The sequence below is a fragment of the Caenorhabditis briggsae genome (assembly GCF_000004555.2).
Source record: "Caenorhabditis briggsae complete genome, chrI, whole genome shotgun sequence".
Lineage (NCBI taxonomy): Eukaryota > Metazoa > Nematoda > Chromadorea > Rhabditida > Rhabditidae > Caenorhabditis > Caenorhabditis briggsae.
The window spans coordinates 7,831,201-7,846,256 of record NC_013489.2 but is presented as its reverse complement, the minus strand read 5'-3'; the positions used below and the strand labels follow the sequence as shown (position 1 = coordinate 7,846,256).

General features: G+C 39.8%; 4 protein-coding genes across 4 annotated transcripts; 1 reads left to right on the top strand and 3 right to left on the bottom strand.

Moving 5' to 3' along the window:
* Positions 1 to 57: 57 nt before the first annotated feature.
* On the top strand, positions 58 to 1,370 carry Cbr-hop-1 (the record flags this gene model as incomplete). The annotated part of the gene is made up of 6 exons (XM_002646333.1): positions 58 to 188; positions 244 to 367; positions 411 to 798; positions 843 to 986; positions 1,034 to 1,119; positions 1,167 to 1,370. The coding sequence occupies 6 exons, from the start codon at positions 58 to 60 to the stop codon at positions 1,368 to 1,370; spliced, it is 1,077 nt and encodes a 358-aa protein (XP_002646379.1).
* Positions 1,371 to 1,611: 241 nt separating this feature from the next.
* On the bottom strand, positions 1,612 to 8,349 carry CBG12096 (the record flags this gene model as incomplete). The annotated part of the gene is made up of 17 exons (XM_002646332.1): positions 1,612 to 1,665; positions 1,711 to 1,968; positions 2,015 to 2,150; positions 2,200 to 3,069; positions 3,330 to 3,459; positions 3,505 to 3,604; positions 3,651 to 3,771; positions 3,858 to 4,011; positions 4,365 to 4,465; positions 6,248 to 6,365; positions 6,920 to 7,085; positions 7,131 to 7,379; positions 7,426 to 7,548; positions 7,591 to 7,756; positions 7,986 to 8,083; positions 8,126 to 8,224; positions 8,275 to 8,349. The coding sequence occupies 17 exons, from the start codon at positions 8,347 to 8,349 to the stop codon at positions 1,612 to 1,614; spliced, it is 3,018 nt and encodes a 1,005-aa protein (XP_002646378.1).
* Positions 8,350 to 8,542: 193 nt separating this feature from the next.
* Positions 8,543 to 10,586, bottom strand: Cbr-cas-2 (the record flags this gene model as incomplete). The annotated part of the gene is made up of 5 exons (XM_002646331.1): positions 8,543 to 8,887; positions 9,188 to 9,822; positions 10,076 to 10,268; positions 10,312 to 10,460; positions 10,502 to 10,586. 5 exons carry the CDS (start codon positions 10,584 to 10,586, stop codon positions 8,543 to 8,545), a joined length of 1,407 nt encoding a protein of 468 aa, XP_002646377.1.
* Positions 10,587 to 10,781: 195 nt separating this feature from the next.
* Cbr-sago-2 lies at positions 10,782 to 14,150 on the bottom strand (the record flags this gene model as incomplete). The annotated part of the gene is made up of 13 exons (XM_045237753.1): positions 10,782 to 10,878; positions 11,001 to 11,296; positions 11,341 to 11,466; positions 11,509 to 11,631; positions 11,671 to 11,760; positions 11,810 to 12,206; positions 12,253 to 12,560; positions 12,604 to 13,037; positions 13,187 to 13,305; positions 13,348 to 13,407; positions 13,455 to 13,654; positions 13,696 to 13,949; positions 14,000 to 14,150. The coding sequence occupies 13 exons, from the start codon at positions 14,148 to 14,150 to the stop codon at positions 10,782 to 10,784; spliced, it is 2,655 nt and encodes an 884-aa protein (XP_045094754.1).
* Positions 14,151 to 15,056: the final 906 nt, after the last annotated feature.

The window sequence follows — 15,056 nt, the reverse complement described above, 5'->3', positions numbered from 1 at the left end:
AGCTGAAAAGTGTTTTCCTTGAAGAAGAAATCTCGCAAAAACAAAATTTGATTATAGATGGTTCGGACGCGAAGGGTATATTCAGGAGCAACATTACTTCGGGTGCTTTATCCTGTTGCTTTGTGTATGATTTTTGTTGCGATCAATGTTTCTATATGTCGTCCACCTATTACGAAAACACCCAAAGTGTAAGATTCCGATATGAGTTTGACGGCTTGACGGCTTGACGACACTTTTTTTCAGAATTTATGGCGTATTTCATTCGTACGACACAGAAGAGAGTGGACATGTTACACTATTGCTCATGATTTTTCTGGTTCTGACGACAACTATGGGCGTCGTTTGCTATAAAAAACGATTGTATAAGGTGACATAATTAAAATGTTGAAAACCCCATCTAATATTTTCAGGCAATAACAGCATACATCATTGCAAACAGTATCTCCCTTCTACTTGTCTATGCCTTCTTTCACTTTCACAACTTGGCACAAGCTTGTTCGATTCCCATGTCTGTACCTTCTTCAGTCTTTCTGACTTTCCAATTCGGCGGTTTAGGAGTTCTCAGTCTTCATTGGAAAGCTCATAGAAGGCTACACCAGTTCTACCTAGTGATGCTTGCAGCTTTAACAGCCTTATTTCTACTCAAAAATCTACCAGATTGGACTGTTTGGATATCCATTGTTGCCATTTCCATATGGGACATTGTCGCGGTTTTAACTCCATGTGGCCCATTAAAAATGCTTGTTGAGACTGCAAGTCGTAGAGGGGATAACAATTTTCCAGCCATTTTGTATAACTGTCAGTTGCTGTGTCAGATTGAACGACGAAATTCAAAATTTCAGCCAGCTCTTATGTGGAAACGCCGGAAACGCCGGATACAACACGCCCACACAGCACCCAACTAACAGAGTTTTCTAACTCATCAAACGCAAACTTACTGCAATCGGATTCATTATTAACAACTCCAGTAATACCCCGGCGAACGAGTAAGAATTAGCATTCAACCTAAATGATCAAATCTTTTTATTTTCAGGGGAAGTGCGAGAGGTGGAAGGGACCATTCGTCTCGGCATGGGTGATTTCGTTTTCTACTCCCTGATGCTGGGGAACGCCGCTCAGGTAAACCCAAGTGTTGTGAACATTTGCAATCATTTTACATGTTTCAGACGTCCCCTCTTACTACTGTATTGGCTTGCTTCTTGTCTAATCTCGTCGGATTGACGATTACTCTCCCGGTTGTGAGTCTGTCTCAAACGGCCCTACCCGCTCTACCATTTCCTTTGTTGATAGCAGCTTTGTTTTATTTCTCTTCACATGTCGCACTGACTCCATTCACTAATTTGTGCTCATTGACATTAATCTTGTTTTGACTGTGCTATAATTCTGGCTTTGCAAGACGGGTCTTCCATGATACAATGTTTTATACAAATAAAAAATCCTGAAAGTGTCAAAAGAAAAACGGGGAATGAAGCTGATAACAACTCGATTAAAAAAAACAGCAAAACGAAAAACCAGGATTAGTATTACAAGTGAATGCGAGAAAAAAGTTGTACTTTGTACATTAAAAGAGTAGTTAGTAATTGTCATTAATATTAGCTTTGCAAAACTTTTCTAATCGGACCCCGGTGAAGAACAGAAAGTGGTATTGGCAAATGTGATGCTTTTCTGAAAAAAAAACGAAACTAGATATCAGTTCATAAACGTTCTTACCTTAATATCGAAGGTTCCATCAAAATAATAGTAAGCCGCTTTATACTCGTCGAGCTTCATAACAAATACGGTTCGAATGAGGTCGCGAATGATCTTCTGGCAAAGAATATGCCCGTCTTTCTTAAATTCGGCTCTTGCTGACATGCTTGGGATCTTATCAGCAATAAACCATAGAGCTGAATCATGTCGGCCAGCTGCGAACTTGATGTTGGCTTCTGTTGTTTTTGACGTCTCCAAGTCTGGCATATTTGGAGACAACTGTAAATAGTGCTCGTATGATGAATTAATTTTCGAAAATACTCACCCAACCAACCGGGAAATAGTGAGAATGCTTGCCATCTAAAGCAAATCGGTCCATCATTGTTTCTCTCACATACTGGCACAACTTCTGAGTCGTCACTGGTGTACTGACACTCAACGGCAACAAATGAACATGTTTTCTGAAAATAAATATCTTCTCAACAGCTCTCAGAAGATGAAAATATTCACTTAATCATGCTCAGCGTTATTGGACGGCAGAGAACTTCGCAGATTCGATTGATGTAACCCTCTTTTACAGCTACAGTCTTTATTCTGTACAGGTGTTCTTCAAAGCGACTGTTCTCTATGTGAATTCTTGGCTGCCAGTAGCGCTTTTCGTCAGCAATTTTATATGAACGACTCATGCTTCGGAGATGAGGTAGGGATTTCAGATCATGAGAAGTGGGTTCGGTGTTAAATTCTTTGAACACTGTCGGTTTTTGAACCGATACTCTTTTGTTTTGAAAAGAAAAGGAAAACGATTTACGGGGAGTTTTGTTCATTTGATTGCTGTCCACAACTTTGAAAATTGGATATCTGTTGTTTGGTACAGTATCGGGAATCGGTTCTGGAGAATGTTCCATGGAAGAGGTATAACTTTTTTCAGACGGAACATGATAGTCTGGTGATATATTTGTAGAGGTACTCGAATCGGTTGAAGCACTGCTGCACACCGACGCTATCAACGAATTTCCTTCGAGCGCTTGATTTAATTTCGATGAAAACGAGGCTTCTCCGAAAGGGAACAAACTGGCTAAATCTTGGGTTCTATTACTTTTTGACATTTCTGCATTTTCCGAAAACTGAGATTTGAGAACAAGTGGTGATGAACACATAGGCAAATCAACATATAAGCTTTCCGAAATATCTTCCTCGTCTGAGGATATTGTGACTACCTCGGGTTCTTTTATAGGATCAGTTGAAGTATTCGGGATATCTCCAAGCAACGAAAGAGCAACGATATTTGGGCGTAATGCTTCGGACTGCTCAAAGCTTGCACGGTCGGAAGCACCCGTTGAAGACCTTTTAGGTATTTTGACATCCATGGATGTTTCACAGCTCGATTTGATTTGAATGTTTTCAATATCGACGTTCGATTCCTCCACTCGCTTCTTCTTCTTTTCGCCCACTAGATTGTCTTTATCGTGTTATCTCTTTTTTACTTCTTTATTAATTTCTTCTTCCTTTTTTTGTTTGCTTTGAATGGAAATCAACATCTCTTGTTCCTGGGGATTTTCCGCCAAAATATCCCATTCAATCGACCAGTTATAGAATAACCTGGAATCGTTTAATTAACATTTTAATAATAAAATACAAACTTAATGGTGGCTTCCAAAATTCTCTTATAAAAGCGAAACGAGTTGTGGAAGGACGAGCTTTCGTTGTCAGGCTCGATCACATTGGGCAGATAACGGCTTATAAGGGAATCCTTAGTTTCTCGAAGAATAACTGAAAGAAAATGATTAGGTACTGACACATAACTTTTCTGCGCACTTGGTAATTGGCGTAATCTCAATTTGACAATGACAGTGTGTTTCTTTTCCGGTGCATCCTTTGAAAAATGTGCGCGAGTGCAACAATTCTTAGAAAGAAACTGAAATATGTGTTCATGGATTCAGCTTTCATGAATTTTGTCTTACCCATTCTAATGGAAAGAATCTGCCGTCAAATAGGCAGAGCGACTTTGTTCTCTTAAAAAGATCTTCACCTATATACTCGTGCTGCTCTCTGAGTCGATATTCTTTTGTCCTATTTTCATATCTGAAATTTATTGGGAATAAATTTAGGATTGAATCGAAAAATCTATGAGAAAACTTTTGAACTACCATACCATTGGAAGATCATACCTATCATAAATCAAATCCAATTCATCGCGAACTCTTTCCAGCAGTTGAGCGGCGACTTCTTCGTTTGGTGCTTCTTTCCCGAAAACTTCAAACCATATATTTGTGAAAGCCGGGTCCCAAATCTGAAACCCAGACCATATTAGACAAATATTACCTTAAAACAGTGAATACCTTTGCGAAATATGGACACGCAGGACGTAATGGAGCAGAGTGTGAAAGAGAAATCTGATGGTCCATATAATTTTCTAAATGAATCGATTGGGTATGAGTTTTGAGCTGTCAAAGAAAAGGAAAGAAAGTCTCGGTGTAGAAGGGTAAAACAACGATTAAGATGAGAACAAGATATTTATATTGACTTTTTTGATTTTGGAGGATAATATTCATGAGATCCAGAATCACACATTAGGAGTTCAGTCTGATCATACCAAAAAAAATAATAGAAACACACAAATATCATAGAGAAAGACAACAAGGAGAGTTAAAAAATATATGAGTAGTAAAATCAACAAGTCAGTGGAATTGAGATATTTCTAATCAGCACTAAACTCAGTAATCCTCCAAATCGAGCTCTCCGAGATATATAGTCTTGTCGCTTCCAGCGGAGAGTACTGAAAAAAAAGTTGCAAAAAAGGCGTTGCGTCTTGCGAGGCTCCGCCCACTTTCCCGGGAATTTTTCTCTCGGAAATTACGGAACCTCTGTTTTTTGTTCGTTATAAAAATGTTCTCGAACACAAATATGCCATAGTGAACTTTGACTACGATAAAGTTAGCGTTAGTCTCGGCGCAAAAGATTCAAATTGAACTGGTGACTCAGCGGTGTCTGCGTTCCATCAGAAGGGGGCGCGGCCCGCTGCGCGGGGAAGAATTATTTGAAAAATGAACCAGCCAAACCCCATGATGAACCCTTTCACTAAAACATATTCTTATCATTTTGGTCTGGAAAAAAAGTTGGAGAGAAGTGTATGCCGAAGTGTATAAGCGAATATCTCGAAGCGATAAACAAAAGAATACATATAAAATGGAAGGGCATGCATATTTTCTCTGCGTCTCTACCTTCTTGTTTTGACAACAGCAATAGAGCAAGCACATGATACTGTTCAAAAACAATGCCAGAGCTATAGATGACGAACGCAGATAATTAGAAATCGAGAGATGTGAATTGACCCCAAGAGATTGCTCATCATGTAATGAGTCACTACTAATGACAATGACATTTAAGATACTGGAGACGGAAACCCTCCCCAATTAAGACCCTGGAAATTTAGTTGTAGTTAAAATTAGCTGTAGATGGATAGATTTATCCCTTCGCCGAAACGAATTTTTGACCTATCATCAATATCGTAGTTGAGATTATCCCACAGAATATACCAGGCGACTAAAAATCGAACCACTTCTGTTATGTTGTCCCTCTAGTCCGAAATCAAAACTCGTGCTTATGAAGTTCAATCAATATATTGGAGACGGCGTGGTGCTCGAAGCTAGGAAAAAAAAATTGTTTTCGGCTATGGACGATGAAACGAACTATAGGAAGAAGGCTGTCAAAATATATTGGCAAGGTCATTCCGTCATGAGACATGCTTTGTAAACCGAAATTTCTGAAAGAAATGGGTTGCAGATCTGAACAGTCGATAACATTTGGGTGAAAGAATTCTTTTTTTGAGAAATTGAAAAATTTAGGAACCAAAAAAAGTGCATCAACACTATTCTTGGCTGAAGAATAATGATTACTCTTTGAATGATGTGGTGAGGGAAAGCGTATGCTAATGAGGGGACATCGGGGGACGAGCAGGTGTCCATAGTGAATTGCGCAATAGATGGAGAGACGAATTCGCGCTAAATGAAAGGGCAATATGGGCACATTGTATTCTAACTTACAATGCTAGTTAATATGTATAATGAGTATAAACACAATATGTTCCATTATTTTTGAGAAGTGCTTCGAAAAAATGAGAATCGTAACGATATCAATTCTTTGCAGAACTGAAATATCTCCGAATGATAATAATTTTTGATATGAAGATTTTGATGATGTTTTGCCAGTTGATCATTTTTTATATCTTTCACGCCGAAAGGAAAACAAAGTTGGCTCAGTGGACTTCCAAAACTATCAAAATGCAACATATGGATTCTATCGACAATAGACATGATGACAATAAATCCAGGCGATACATATTGTGATCTATTGAACCAACTTATTGACGCTCGCACAGCAGTTCATCATTAGGCTCATTACATGAGCCCTGAACTTTAGATAACCCTACTATTAGGTTGTTCGGAAAGTTCCTGTCATTTTTGATAGGCTGATTTCAAACTTTGTATTTTTGAACAGCGTTCAAGCCAGGGAGCTGTCGTTAGATCTGTATATTAGTGAGGTCTAATAGTGTCCACACCCCAACGGAGACCATTCTCCTCCTCCCGTGTAGTGAGATATGACCACTGTTTTCATCCATAACAATTTACATTTTTGGACAGTTATTTCATTTATATTACTATCTGACCTGAAAATTGCTGAAATCAATCTCTAGTTAGTAAAGGTTAACAAGCAAGATGTACCCTTCCGAACTATTATCACATACTTGCTTCATTAATTTGAAAAAGGAGAATTCTCGTTTAATGAAAATCCCCTTTCAAAAAGGCAAGGGGTCTTAAATTTAGATGCACTAAAAACCAGGATTGAAAGGGGCCCGTCTCTAACTGTGCTGGATATATCAAGTACATCTGTGGCAAGCCTTTCGTAAAAAGCCATGAATTGGAAACTATCAGCAAAGTCAAAAAAGTGGGAAGATATGGACCACACCTTTTGCCTCAACGCAACTTGGATACAAGAGTGGGGGGATGTTTGAATTGTTTCATCCTGCATTGCGCACACGAATGGTGGAGTCAAATCATTACTAGTGATGATAAATGGGTAATGCATGATTACAATGAACGACAAACCCAGTGGGTTGACAAAGCGCCCAAACACTAGACGTCCCGAAACATGAAATTCGTGATAAAAGTGGGATGTTGCCGGTAAAGTGCTGTTTTCTATCAATTACAGCAGATCGATCTCTTGAACTTACAAATAGCCTGAGTTGGATGGAGATCAGTGCAGTTGACAGATCCCAGATGACCTGGAAGTTTGTAGACACACGCACGAGATTTGACATCCCAAACAAAAGCAAAACGGTTGGCAGAACCGGATGTGATGTAGGTGTCACTGGGAGACCATCCGCATTTCAGAAGATTCTGAAACTCGAATGAACTATCAATTTTCTTTATATTGAACAAAACCTTTTCAAAATTGTGAACGACTCCGTGGTAATTAGCCAATAGTCTTTGCGAGGTACAAATGGACGAATGTCCCATGTCATCACTGAAAATGTTTTCTTTAGAATATCTCAATCGCAGATGAAACATACATGAGCAGTCCATTGAGTTCGATAGTAAGAAGTTTCCGTTGTGACTGACAGAGAGCGAAGTGATCGTATCCCGATGTCCAGAAAGAACGTAATTGATGTCGTTGCGTCGCATGTCCCACACCTGAATCAAATAGTTGTGTTGTTCATAGTCTCGGAAAAACACTCACATTGATTTGATTAGCGATTCCTCCGCAGATCACGGCATCAGATGCATCGTTAAATGTGACTGCAGTTTGTTGGTATTTGTCTTGGTAGCACTTCACAGCTTCTTTACTGCGGAAATCGTGAACCTGAATTTCTTTAGTTCAATTTACTCGTTCTCAAGAAGTTACCATTGCTGTTCCATCGTCAGATGCGGAACATATTATCTCTGGACCTCTGCGATTCATACTAATTGCGTTGACAATATCAGTATGTGACTTGAAGTTTCTGATGCATGCACCAGTTTCCATATCCCAAACGCGTACTGATTTATCAGTTCCACAAGAAGCCAGATGACTGAAAAAGGTAATATAAAATGGATTACAATATTTTCTCTAATAGAAACCCGTCCAATTTGAGCTCAAGTATCTCAGTTCCTTCAAACGATTAAAAAAAACTGTTCAACTGATAACTTATTTATCATAATATTACCAGTATTTTTTGAGTTGACCGTTTTTTCGTATCTCTCATAGGAATCGAAATGATTCAGTTCAAATTGCATGTATAGGGTGGGATTCTTACTGACCTTGAATCAGAGTTGAATTGAAGATCCATAACAGCTCCACGGTGTCCTTTCAACACTGCAAAGTTATCGCACTCTCCGAACACATTCCACAGAAAGATCTGAAAAAATAAATCAAACACGGATGTAAAGTTTTTGGAAACCTGCTGATCATAGCCAGCACTAGCAAGAAAATCCCCATTTGTACTGAATCGCGATGTATAAATTTCTCCACCGTGTCCTTGAAGAAAAATGGTTGGGGCCTGAAAAAAAGAAGGATATATTCTAAGATAGAACAGAAGCAAAATCATGCCATCAAATTCGTTGTTCTGTTTGTCTGCTCCGCGTTTCCTTGCACTACCAGTGATTGATTATAGGCGGAAATCATCTGATAAATGAGAATATTTTTAATTTGGAAGCATTTAGTTTTGATATACTGCGCAGTGGAAAAAAAACACTGAAAATAAATAAAATTGAATATATCAGCTGATTGATGAGAAATCAAAGAGAACATATTCATTTAAACAGTGCTTAGGTATACGGTATTTAGGTTTGGATACATTAGAATTTGATGTAGGGATTTATGCAAGCTCGGTGGGAGAAGTTACGAGTTTCTTGTTTTCGATTCGCGTCACGAATTGTTCAGGTAGTGCCATTTCTTTGTACTCTTCGCTGGCATCATCCAGTTGTGCTGATACATTCATTTCACTTGACTTCGACGAAACGATTTGAGTATCGCTAGCAGCACGTGAAAGATAAACATGACACCCATCAGTCTTTTGAATAGAAATAATCGGGAGCTCTCCGAGAGTTTGAACTTGAATCGACTTGGAATTGATGACTTCGCATTGTCCCAGAAGGCCATCGAAGACAACAGAAGTTTTAGAGCATCCGTCCAAAGTGATCGTATTGGCTTTCCCTTTGATCTTGAAATAAATCGAATTACTATCATTGTTCACAATTTTTAGCATTTAAAAAATAGTGTTTTTGGGATGCCACTGTATTAAGGGGAGGCAAACACTAATGGCCTGTGCGGCAACAAATCTTTCACAATTCTCATAATATGTGTTCAGATCTTTTTCCCTCTCTGTTGTAAGAGACTTTGTAGCTTGAGAAAAATTTTTTTATAGTTTTTTAATTGTTGAGAGCACGAACGTTCTACCAGAGAGTGGCATTCAATTGGGAGGGGCCATATTTATATTGGAGGATTTACAATGATTCCTTACCATGATGACTGAATCGGTACACTTGTAGATATAAATTGCTTCTTTCTTATCTTTCACTTCTACGACGACATCACGATTCTCGACTTGATGTTCGATTTTCCAAACCTTCCCGTCCCACAAAATTTTAGGAGAACTCTTCACTGGCTCCGATTGAGAAACGGATTTTCCAGTTTTTCCATTCGTTGAAGAAATCTTGTCTCCTCGAAGAGATGGATTTTTGTGGGTTTGCATATCAGGCGTGACTTTCTTCAGGCGGCTTGTGGCAGAAAGACCAGTGTTGAGAGAATCCAGTAGTGCAGCCACTCCTGAATCTTTAGCACCAGCCGAGTTGGAACTGAGAGATGGTGGTGGAGGTGGAGGCGGAATCGATGGTGAACCTGCTGAGCTGACCAGAGATGTTTCTTTGGTCGGTTTTGTACCAGGTTGCGAATTCCAGATCAATCCTGTGGTGTGGTGTCTGCGAATGTATGAATGGAGTTTCGTCAGCAGTTCTTTCAATGTTTTGGCCCATTCGAAATGCTCGTTTTTGGAAGTTTTATGAGCCATGAGAATGCGGTTGATGTAGAAGAGAGAAGTTTCGACAGCTTCATTAAAGTATGGAACAGGAGTTTTCGGTTGTACGACCCATCCGAGACCTGCAAAATTCAACTTGAAAAAACATATTAGCCCAATACAAGGATTGCCTGTTCGTTCTGCGAAAACTGAAACCCATATTCATTTTTCACAGTAAATTTAAAAGGTAGAGATACTCGAAATACTGTTGTGATCTCTACAGTGCAAAATGAATTTTTGCCGTTGAAAGAAATTGGTTGAATAAGCACATCTTGTTGATATCGGATGAGAACTCGTACAAATGAGATGAGTTCAAACCTAAAAAATCACACTCACCTCCAATAGCAGCTTCGACAGCGCAGATGTGATCATAAAACGGCGAGGTTCTATGATTGTCTTTGAATTCGGTCGTGGAACATATTTTTTTCGACAAACTCTCGATCAGTTTTGTGATTCCCACATCGTTCGGCCGAGAAAGACCACACGCAGTCCACACGAAGTTTCTGTGCTCGGTAAGTGCGTCTTTGATCTGAAACTTTTGATTTCATAGAACCCATGACATTGTTATAAACCAGGTTTTTGAGCAGATTGACATCACCTCCGATTTTAGTCGACAACGCACAAAGCTGTTCAATCTTATCCTCTGTCGCTTCGTCCAGAAGCTCGATACTTTTCGGAACCGACATTTTGGGTGAAGGAGCACTTGGACTATCTGTCTTGTCTGAAAACCATCGACGTTCGAAAAAAATTGAGTACGTTCACCAGTTTTTGAGCCATCGCACTTGAGAAGAACGTTTTCCATACGAGTTACAATGTTTTCAAGACGAGTCACAAGAATTTTTTCCATCTGAAAAGACGGAATTCGGCACTAAGCTTTTACACATGAAGCTATTCGTCAGAAATAATGACACAGCTGGAACCATAAGGTAAGGTGAAAAGGCAACAAAGATAATTGAAATCAAGTTTATTTCAACTTTGTAAAACGATAGGAGGAATGCACTTTAAAACATTGGACAACAGGTTTATATGTGTTGGATCTTGCTTAGGCGTTGAAGCGGGTTTCGAACAGTCCCTTGTTTTCGTATCCGTATTCTTTGTTGGTGGCCGCAATATCCATAACATTGTTGGTGTAGATTGGTCTGAAAATTGAAAAGCGATTAACAGTACGAATATTATACATCTGGTTCACAGATCAGATACATGGCAATTTATGGATATATAAAAGAAAACTGTCACTTTTTTGCAGATCAGTGAATCTTACCCCATGTTGGATGCAAGGACCATTGCTCCACGTTGGCTATAGCGTCCGGCAATGTAGAGTGGTACTGGCAATCCCACAGGGTGGAACACGATTTGATGGTCATAAGAAAGATCGTTGGTCAGTTGTTCGTACATGTACAATGATTCTTTCGGGTTTGTCGTAAAGATCACGGTGAATTTTGTAGCTTTCGCCGTTCCTTGACGAGCTACAGCTGAAGCGTGATACCACTCGCTGTACACTGGACTGACAATGTGGTGGTCGACGACGGTTCCAGGCTCGAGGTTGACAATACGACCCTAAACCTTTATATTTATATTTGGAAGTCAAGAAACACAAAAACCTTATCAGACTTGTACAGACGCTCGTTGTGAGTCTTGGAAGATGCGATGATGGTGAAATGTGGTCTGTACGTATCACTTATGGCCTTGCAAGCATTCTTCACTTGTTGTTGGTATTCTTCGTTCAGCTGAAAATTCAAATGTGTATCTTATTTCGAAGTAGTCGGAACCATAGCAAATTGTCCTTCGGACACTCCGTTGAAGTACAGAAGGATTTCTTTCGGCGTAGCGCGATTCTTTTTTGTGGTTTGCAGAATTTTGATCAACGTATCTTTGATAATCGGTCCGAAAACCTAAACATTGACTAAACATTGATATTCATTCTAACATACGTCATTGGATCTTTTGACGTAGACGTATCCACCGGCAAACTTCTGATGATGATCCAGCATATTCGCAGCGTAACCAACTGAGATTGGGTACTGGAAACAGTTGTTTAATTTTTTAGTCTTCTTGGATACGAGTACTTACATCAGGATTACCACCTGAGCGTTGTGAGGTTTCGAATCCAACAATGAGATAATCCGGACGACGGAAAGTCTCACTGCCAATCTGATAATTCAGTCCTCCCAACTTCATATTAGTTTTGTTCACGATATTGAGGCGTGTTTGTGGCTGGCGGAATACTTTCTCAGCCGTTTCTGCGCGAACTTCTTGAGTAAGCAAGTCGTACTTTTGCTCCAAACATTTGATGTTCTGATGATAGTTATAGCGACTTTTGACAACGAAGAAAAGCAATTGTCGCTTAGCAACCTTTGCTCTTTTGAAAACAGCTTCAAGATCGTTACGGACAATGTAACTAATGACTGGGTTTGTCGCCTTCATTCCGTTTTTACGCATCTCGGTCACAAATTGTTCGGCCAAACCCCTATAATTAGAGTTTCCCATAATGCCACTTGGATAAAATAACTTACTTCACTTCCTCGTTCTCGACAAAAACGAGTTCCCAATTGGAAAGCTCTTTTGCGATAAAGTAATTACCGGCGATGTTGAAGTCTGTTGGGAATCTCGATTTTGGATCGTCCAAGTTAGCCAACTTGTTCCCCGCGAAGATGATTTTAGGTTTGTCGAGGACGATACCCTCCACCTGGAGAGGTTCTTCAACTTTGATGAAGCCATAGATATTGTTTGATGCCAATCCGACATTTTTAACAACAGTCTCGGTAGTGGATTTTCGGATATGCGGCTGTGCAGCAGACATCTTAATGCGACATGAAGTATTCTAGATATGTTACTAGCCTAGCGCTAGATAAGATAGATCTCACCTTGATCATATCAGCTTGCTCGTTATTGATCATTTGATCATTAGTGACAGTCTGATTGGGGCATAACACAAGAAGTTCCACAGGGAAATTGATCCTTCCAACCTTCCCTTTTGCCTCAACCGTGAACAAGTGAGGAAACTTGAGAGTGATTCCGTATTTCTCCTTGTAGTATGTGACCAAGTTTACTTCGCAATCATTCCATTTGAAGGTGGTCTGAACAGACGATGTAGAGAACTTTCTGATTTTCGAAACTAGTCCATCCTCGCCAAGTCCAGCATATGGTCCGTAGTTTAAAGAAACGTCTAAACCGACGAAAGCCTTCTCAATACGCTGGGCAACAGGAGTGTTGTAAGCCAAATTCGCGGCAAAACCACGGTAGGACTTAAGAACATCAACCAGAGATACATTATCCGGATGGAAAAGAGTTGTTTTCACTGAAAACAAACGTAGTTTTTCCATTTTGAATAGAAACGAAGATCTAAGAGTAGCGGGTTGAGAATCATGATTTTAAAAAGTGTAGCAACTTAAAATCCGCGCACTGCCTCAGATTCTCTCCGTTGTGACCCCAATTCGTATAACTTACTCTCCGGTGTCATGAAAAGGCCTGGGGCAAGTCGATTTGCTCCTTCCAAAGTCTTGACAGACTTGGAAGCACCAACAGCTGAGTAGAGGCCTCCTTCTTGATAGTCCTTGTTTGCAACGCTGAACATCACAAATTAGATATCATTACTGAATTCAGCTTACTCAATTCCGCTGGTGTCGATAAGATAATGAACACATGCCCCGACCGTGATAACGTTTTTGCTGTAAAAATGAAGCTGAATTCAAAACTACGAAATTTTCCCACTCACTTATCGAAAGCTGGTCCCGAAACAATGATGTTCAGTGCCTCGAGAAGGGTTCGATCAGCTTTGCCAGGACATGGATTTACGGTCTTCTTGATGTCGTTAGATGTTGACTGAAAGGAGTCGTCAACTTTCTTGAGGATAAATTGAGCCTTCTTGAAGTTTGGCCGCTTGCAAATGCCTTTGTCAACATCGAAGGAAATGTTCTGAAAAAGATGTTGGTTAGAGCTCTAGGAATTGCAGTAACCTCAGTTTTCAATTTGGTCAAGCTATATAATGATGCTTGGCGGTCATAGAAAAATGGTCCTCCAGTTCTCAATGCTTCGTAACGAGTCACTGCTTCCTTGTAGACTTTTTGGCACCTTGCCTTGTCGTTATCATGCTCCGTTCCTTTTCTCGTCGATTTCGACATTTCAATAGTGCATTCAGTTCCGTCTTCCTTGACAAACACGTAGTTGACTTGGACCGCATATTTATAAATGGGTTGATTGGCAGCGATTGCTTAAAATGTAGGTGTATATAGATAATAAAAATAACAATATGAAACACACTCAGTTTACGGACGTTCGTCGCAACCATCACTTTACGTCCTTTGCTGGCGTTTTTTTCTTTCTTTGCCGCAAGAGGGACCATTCCGAGCTTTGCCGGTGCAGACGGCTTCGTACCCTCCGAGAGAGCCAAATTCGCCATATCTTTCTCCATTTTATAAACAATAGCAGCCCTGAAAAAATATACTAAATTGAAGTCGCGATATACAAAGTGTTCAAGATATGGAAAACTTTTGATTCAGTAGAGAAAACCCAGAGAACAACAATAAGGCAAGCCAGCGCGATATAAGATCATTCAAAATTTCAGTTACCCGCTTTGTTATGTAAATCAATTCGAAAAAAAATGGTAATTTTTCAGTTTCTTTGAAAAATCGACTAAATCTTCGGTTGAGGTTCGCTCCCGTTATTAATTAGCGATTTTCGATTTTTCTGAATGTGAGAAACCACTATGGGACTAATTGCAACGCGGCACATGTTTGCTAAAAACTGTTGAACTGATTTCAAAAAGAAGGCGGGTCACTTTCTCCCGTTTCCGCACTAGGGTTGCACACAAAAGACATTACTCATTCGCCGGTGATAGTATACGAGCAAGGTCATGCGATTTTTAAAATTCAAGATTCTTAACATTCAATTTTGACAAAAGGAATAGAAGAAATGCCGCATCATTCATCCAGTAAATTTTCAAAGTGTCAAAGCATCCAGAAACACACTGCTTCAAGCGATTGAAAGCGCGCGCTTTGCTCATACGCGGCAAAACAAAAAAAACAGTACTTAGCTGAATCGTGGTGGGACCTGTCTGAATAAGTCTAGCGCCCTTTAAGATGAATAAATCTCGTCCTTCTCGTTTTTTAAAAAAGATTTCGGGGGTACGACGAATTCGAACTTTTTCAAATCGAACAGACCTAAAATCGAACAGATTCAATTCAGAACAGTCCTTTTTTCGCACACGTGCCAGAACAGAACGTGGACAGAATCGAACTGTTACAAGTTCGAACTGGTAAGGAGTCGAACTGTCCCAAATTGGAACGCTGTTTTGTGTGTGCTTTCATGCGCGCTCTGT